The following is a 6,866-nucleotide window of genomic DNA, read 5'->3' as shown; positions in this document are numbered from 1 at the left end:
ACACCAAATACACCGCATGATGTGAAAGATAGCTCGCTGTTGACTGCTTAACAAATACAGAATGTTAAATTAGCATTGTCCTTTGACAGACATGAAGAGCAAGCTTTACTGTGTCATATTTATGGCTGCCTCCCTTGCATCTGGCAAGAGCCTGTCGTCAGAAAAAGCAGAGATTTACAGTCACACAGTCAGCTTTCAGTAACTATAAGTGACATGCAGCTCAGCTAGATTGCATTGTAGACCTGAAAATACAGACTTGTGCTGTTGGCACATTCTTGCCATAACTACTCTGAATTGCAGATGGGTTCATCAAGGCTGACTTGTCAACAAATGGGTTCATCAAGGCATTTACAGCAACGCTCAGTTCGTCTGCAGTACGTACAGTAAACTCTTGAGCTAAATGCCAGCGGACATTAAAATTACAGCAGTTTTGCTCTCAGATCAACAACAGCAGCAAGTTCTAATTCAAATCGAATACAATAACTGCATCATCCAAGCTATGCATCTTCTCCTGCACTTGTAGAGTCATTAAGCTAACCATGTGCATGCTAACGTTTCAGCCACTGCCAACTGGTTACACCGAGACTTCCACTTGTCACCAAACTATGGTTGCACTAGCAGGCACCCGCTACCTCATTTACCAAGGGTCACAGAGCTTGCACAGCTTGAGGCAAGGTGAGCATCCAGCTTATAGAGAATATTATTCTGCCTAACCTCCATATGAAAGTGTGTGATAACTTATACCAACATGAAGACCCACCAATTTCTGTTCGAAGTACTACACGAGCCAATAACTCTAGATTGAAAAAAAAACAAAGCTTACATAACACATACACGAAGAAGATAAGGGCGGGCATGGATCACTACTATAATACTGAGGATGCCAGATAGTGTCTCAAAAATACCACAAACTCACCCTTAAATGCAGCTTTTTGTAGCAAAGAGTGCCAAAGGTAAGACATACTGAAAATGAAGGCTTGGATCCTGACCTCCCAATAGGGATCTTACCCTGTACTATCTCATAATACATTTCACTTGTACAAAGCAAGATTGTAAATACACAGCATCGACACTACACGAGGGGGTCTTATCCCCTCACATCCCCTTCATGACAAGCCAATGTCTATATTGTGACAAATCCATCACATGATGGCCTATCCAGATCATCATATATGTTTCCTCTCCAGCAAAGGCTATAGAGAACAGGGAGTTCTTGCAAGAACCACCTTGAATCTCTCTTTGATTCTGCAGTCCAAGAGACGCTCCTAGGCCGCTAGCCGACCTGCCGTAATGAAGTGTGCCATTAGCTAACCCACCAATGCAAAGGTGTTCATTGTAAGGTTTTCATTAAATGGGAGCTATAATCATGGGTTAGATAAGCACTTACCGTGACTGCTGTACTTCTGCGGATTTTCAAGATGGTATCGTACTCCACAGACATCTCACCTCTGGATTTCTGGTTGACGAGGGATCGGATTTTACGCTTGAAGAAGGCCTCAAAGAGCTGCTCATATTCCTCTTTAAGGATGACACACTCCTCCCTTTTGCAAGAAGGGCTATCACAATGCTTCTGGGTGCCTGCTTGCAATATGGCTAGGGCTATGGCCAAAGGGGAGGTGTCCAGCCCAGTGCCAGAAATAGATATTTTTTGCCCAATGGCCACTTTCCTGCACAGCTGAGGGGTGAAAACAACAGTACCCCTTTCTGGCAATTCATAGGAGACACCTCCAGGGCTTTCTAGGAGGATTCTGTCAAACTCACTTGCAGGGAGATGCTCAAAGGCGTTTCTGGTGGTGTGGTAAAGGTAGCTCAGAAAAAACCTTCTGAGGCCCTTGTATTCAACCTCAGCTCCTTTGTGGAAGTACACAGTGAGGTGCTCCATCTCCTTCTGTATGGCCTCTCTCTCTGCGAGCACTTCCTCTTCTCTCTTCTTGATATGCTCCATGAGCTTCGCCTTGTTGATCTCCGGGTCGTCTGAGTCGATTTTGGTCCGTTGAATGCGCAGGTCGTTGCTCATGATGCGGAAATCTGCAATCCTGTACTCCATGCGCCTGATCTTGTTATCCACCTGCCTCCAATCGGGATGCAGGCCCATCCGAATGACTAGCACAGATCTACCATCCCTATGATGAGGAGCCTGCACAATAACCCGCCTCATTACCTGGAATTCTCCCCGTGACGGTGTGCATAATCCTGCTGTTATCTTGGCTAAGGGAAGGCCTTGCGATACAGCTTCCATGGCGACAGGGCTCCCTTGTAACTCCCCTAGATTAGAGTGGTAGACGACTGTTCTTTCGCATTTCTCTGTACAGGCCTCAGGGGTTAAGGATGGCTTTAGGGTTTTATCGAAATCTTGAGGGTACCTTAGGTAGATATTTGGAATATACGATTTTTATGGAGTTTTTCTATCGTGGCTTAAAGGGATTGACCAAAAACTTGTGTTTATTTTTTTTTAAATTATTATTTTTTTAAATCATGAGATCAATTTAAACGTTTCCTTACTTGTTGGCATCAAACTTTTTATGCCACCGCACCAAGTTGAATTTGTGTTTCAAGAGGCATTTATTTTCAGATTGGCACACTTGAATTTTCAATGGGGATGGGCTTGGGGTAGAAGATGGAATTGTGTTAAAAACACAAAACAAATCAGGAAGAGGAGGAAGGAGGTGAAAAGGGCAAAAATGGAGGGAGATCCAAGGGCGCGTTGGGAAGGGGGTTTGGGGGTCTCACCGCACCACGATTTCTCCATTTTAGCTGTAGATAACATATCTAATAAAGATAAAAACTACTAATACGATGCTAATCAAGGATACACACAAGCTTTAATGTCAAAACATGAGAAACACTAATGAAGATTAAGAGACTAATGAGATACTAATTAACCTAAGCACTAGAACAAGAGAGATTGAAATGAACCAAAACCATGTATGTCCTATTCCATTCATAGCAAGTATTAATACAAAAAAGGTAGGGTTAGGGTGTTCCCACTCAACCCTTACCCTAATCACCATGAGCCCACATCTATCCACACCAAAGAGACCCAAAAACTATCTAAGTGAGACCCATTTAAGCCATCTACACCCATACAATTAATTGCATTAAAAAAACTATTTGGTTAATCGCCTCTTGCATGTATATGAAATGTAAGTCTCCAAATTTTAAAAAATCCCCCTCCATGCTTAGGTGCTATGTTACATATATAAAAAGTGACCCCTCCTCTCTTCCCTGAGCATTTAAGGTATGAGTATAATCACATTTATTTTGAAAGCAAGGTTCTTAGTGACTTTTGTAATTGAGATTTGGTGGTCAAATGCTTGTTCAATTATTGCCACACATGCTATGAGTGGAGGAAAACCAAAGACCAAGCAAGAGACAAAACCAAGCGACTCCTGTTTTGAAAATGTAATTTTTGAACCGACCAACTCTTTCTCTACATGTGCCTTTGATAACCCTATAAATACAAAATTGAATGTTATTATACTAATATTTTATAATTTAATTTTAAAAAATATATAATATTTTTACTTTTATTTTTTTACAAAAAACATGGGAGTCTGTGTAAGAAGGTAGCACTATTAAAGCTATGAAATCTATGCACCAAACATATCTTAATTTGCTTAAACATTTGTTACAATGGTTCAACTTAATTCTTAGTATTCCCTCTTTCAATGAAAGTATTGACAAACCATAGCATAACAATATCGAGGGAGCTTGGCAATTGTCAATCCCTTCTTTATCGATCCTGTAATGCACAAGTGAAAGACATGCACCTCATTGGGTATCACAATATTCTCCCTAACAACCTCACCTTGCAATTCTTTAGATCTCTAAATCCTTTCATAAAATCTTTGTTAAGTTTTGATTACCATCTTAACAATTTTCCATCCCTTCTTGTGCAGGTCATACATTGCTGGGTGATGTTGTGTTACAAGCTCTCTGGCTTGGTGGCTCCAATGAACCTACACTTGCATTACTCAAGACAAATCTAGCAAGCCAACATCGTTGCATGCTCTTCCTTTATTATAGAGGTCCCTTCTGCAAGCTTTCATACCCTAGGTGCATCACAGGGAATACCAAGTATTGATCGATTAACATTCCAAGTGTGCATCACTGGGAATACCAAGTATTGATCGATTAACATTCCAAGTGTGCGAGACAGAGTTACCAAACAAATTGTTCACAAATCCCATTTGGGTGCTACCTCCTACCTCTAAAGCATGGAGCTGGCACACCTTTTGTGGCACTCTTTCCCAATTCACTCACTAGAGCTCCACAATTCGATCTTGTTCACGATATGAAACTAAAGCATGTCACCACACTATGTGATTCTTTTCTTCTTATAGCCCAATTTGCTTCATGCACCTTGTACTCATTGCAAATAACATTGTCATCATCCATCCCTCAAAATTTTTTTGCCCATCTCTTTTATTTATCTGTGTTGTGGTGGCCGTTACATACTTTGGCATGTGACTATCATTGTCTAGAATAACACGTGGATTCACTAGACCTCTTTTTCATCTCACACTTCTCTCTTCCCGATTCATTTCAAGTGATTATATACCTGCCTCTTCAATAATTGTATGTGTCAAGTCAACTAACTTCTTCCTCGTGGTTGCCGTTGATTCTCGTGCAAGAATTCTCTCTCAAAGTTTGTCCAAGCGTGGCCATGTTCCAAGGTGTTTCCCATCCATCATCATCATCATCATAGCCTATTCGTGGGGCAGCTTGGAGCACTCTACTAGTTTTGTTTCCTACATCCTAGAGTTGTTATGTGTGGAAGGTGGTCTTATACTAGAGATGGGGTGTGGGACGATTCTCCTTGTTGTGAGAGCTTGCTAGGCCTCTGGGAGGCCGTTTTTCTCCTTTGACTCAGATGCCTCTATAGTGGATGCCTTGGTTGTCCCTCTTGTGTAGGCTACAGCTAGCAAGAGGGCAACAGCTAAGGATAGGCAAGTAGATGAGGGGGACGAAGACTACAAGAAGAGGTTAGTTATGAGCCCTTTTGACTAGTGAGATACATCTTCGCTACATGCACTTTGTGGACACTATGTTTATGGACATATTCTATTTCAGTTTGTGTGTTTATTTACATTTTGAGTATTGGTAGTGCCCTTGGTAGTGCCCTTGGGGGCTACACATTTTGTATGTCATTAGTTACTTAACTATTGTCTTGGTGCTTACTTGTATGTCATTTAGTTGCTTAAAGTATGGCTTGCAAATTAGAATCTTTTTGGAAACGTAGCTACCTCCCAATCTATGCAGAATCCATGTCTAAAGAAATGGCCATGGATAGGAGATATAATGCATGGAAGTGAGACCGATATCAAAAAAAGAGTGGCTTTATAGATGATGAGTGTGAAGAGGATTATATGTGATTACAATTGCTTATTGATCATGAGTTGTATAATTTTGAAAACAATCATTTTCTTTTTTACTATGCCCTATGGTGGTGTTACAATAGTTTGTAGTGAATTTTAGTTTGGATTTATTGGAGAATTGTGAATATTTGTGATGACCACATGCATGGCAGTGAGGTTTCAATATGTCATAATATATGTATATTAAGTAATTTTGTTAATCCTTGAGCGGGCATGATGGCTCTAATGCTAATAAGATAATACTAAGGGCAATGAAGTGGATAAAGAATCTCAATATTTATAAGGTTGAGCAATATTCGTGCTAGCTCTATGAAGTGAAATTCCAACGGTTTTCGATCGATTTTTGGGGTTGCTTGGTTTCAATCACTCAATTTATTGACTATCTCCTATGAGTGATGTGGAGCTATGGCATGTGCCCCTTTGGTCACTTGGATTTTGGAAGTTTGTTGTACCTTAAAAGGCAAGAGATAGTGTTAGAGTTGCCAAATCTTAAGGCCTCTATCAAACGTGTATTTGAGGATTTGGGCAAAGATGCAATGGGAAATCATTCTTAAAAGATGGATCAATCAGCTCTGTCAAAAAATTATAACTTATACATAGTGATATATGTGGTCCCATGAGGACACCATCAATTGGGGGATATCTCTACTTTGTGACTTTTATTGACTACTTTAGGGACACCTAGATGTATACGTTGAAGACCAACTAAGAGGTTTTTACATGCTTTGGAAATTTTGTTTCTATGGTTGAAAATGTGTCTACACATGTAAAGTTGGCACCCAGGGAGTATATGTCAAAGGAGTTTCATGTATATATGGTTGAAAGAGGCATAAAACATAAATACACAACACCTTATACACCTCAACAAAATGATGTGGCTGAGAGGAAGAATAGATCTCTCACGGAGATGGTATGTTACATGGTTCAAGGCTAGTTCAAGGCTAGGATACATTTTTCTAGGAGTTAAAAAAAATGGTTGGCCTACAATGTGCAAATAAGGCTTAAAAACAATACGGCCAAGGGAGGCCACACTGGCATGGCCTCACAGACATTTTTTTTCTGAAGCCATGGTCATCACCCACCATAAGCATCATCATCATCATCATCACATAGATATAAATTATAATGGCCATGCCCTCTTCTTTCTTGCTTGCCACTAGCAGCTTGCTAGTGGCAAATCGTGCATATGTCGGGAATCAAAATCGAGAGCTTCAAGAAATGGATGCGCTTGTGAAGCTGGCAATAGTGGTGAAGGTTGGACGAACTGGATTAACAGGGCAAGTGACCCAAGTTAGGGTCAAGTTTCTGTATGATTAAAACTGTCTAATTATGAGAAATGTGAAAGGTCTAGTTCGAGAAGGTATGCATTGTCTTTGTTTCAGTTTTCTTGCATGGGACAATAACAAGGTTTCTTTCTAATTGTTTTCATTCTGAGAAGGTGATATTCTCACTTTGCTCAATTCAGAAAGGGAGGCTAGGAGGCTTTGA

The 6,866-nt window shown here is 40.5% G+C and overlaps 1 protein-coding gene and 1 pseudogene across 1 annotated transcript; one reads left to right on the top strand and one right to left on the bottom strand.

Moving 5' to 3' along the window:
• Positions 1-891: 891 nt before the first annotated feature.
• On the bottom strand, positions 892-2,368 carry LOC147641759 (uncharacterized). The gene is made up of 2 exons (XM_086799190.1): positions 1,388-2,368; positions 892-1,282 (listed from the first exon to the last, which is right to left on the bottom strand). Exons 1-2 carry the CDS (start codon positions 2,237-2,239, stop codon positions 1,274-1,276), a joined length of 861 nt encoding a protein of 286 aa, XP_086655316.1. The 5' UTR covers positions 2,240-2,368; the 3' UTR covers positions 892-1,273.
• A 4,228-nt stretch (positions 2,369-6,596) lies between these two features.
• LOC147641758 (small ribosomal subunit protein eS28-like) lies at positions 6,597-6,866 on the top strand (annotated as a pseudogene).

The sequence above is a fragment of the Cibotium barometz genome, chromosome 1, assembly GCF_041138505.1.
Source record: "Cibotium barometz isolate CiBa-2024 chromosome 1, ASM4113850v1, whole genome shotgun sequence".
NCBI lineage: Eukaryota > Viridiplantae > Streptophyta > Polypodiopsida > Cyatheales > Cibotiaceae > Cibotium > Cibotium barometz.
The sequence above is the reverse complement of the archived record's forward strand: the minus strand, read 5'-3'. Positions and strand labels throughout refer to the sequence as shown.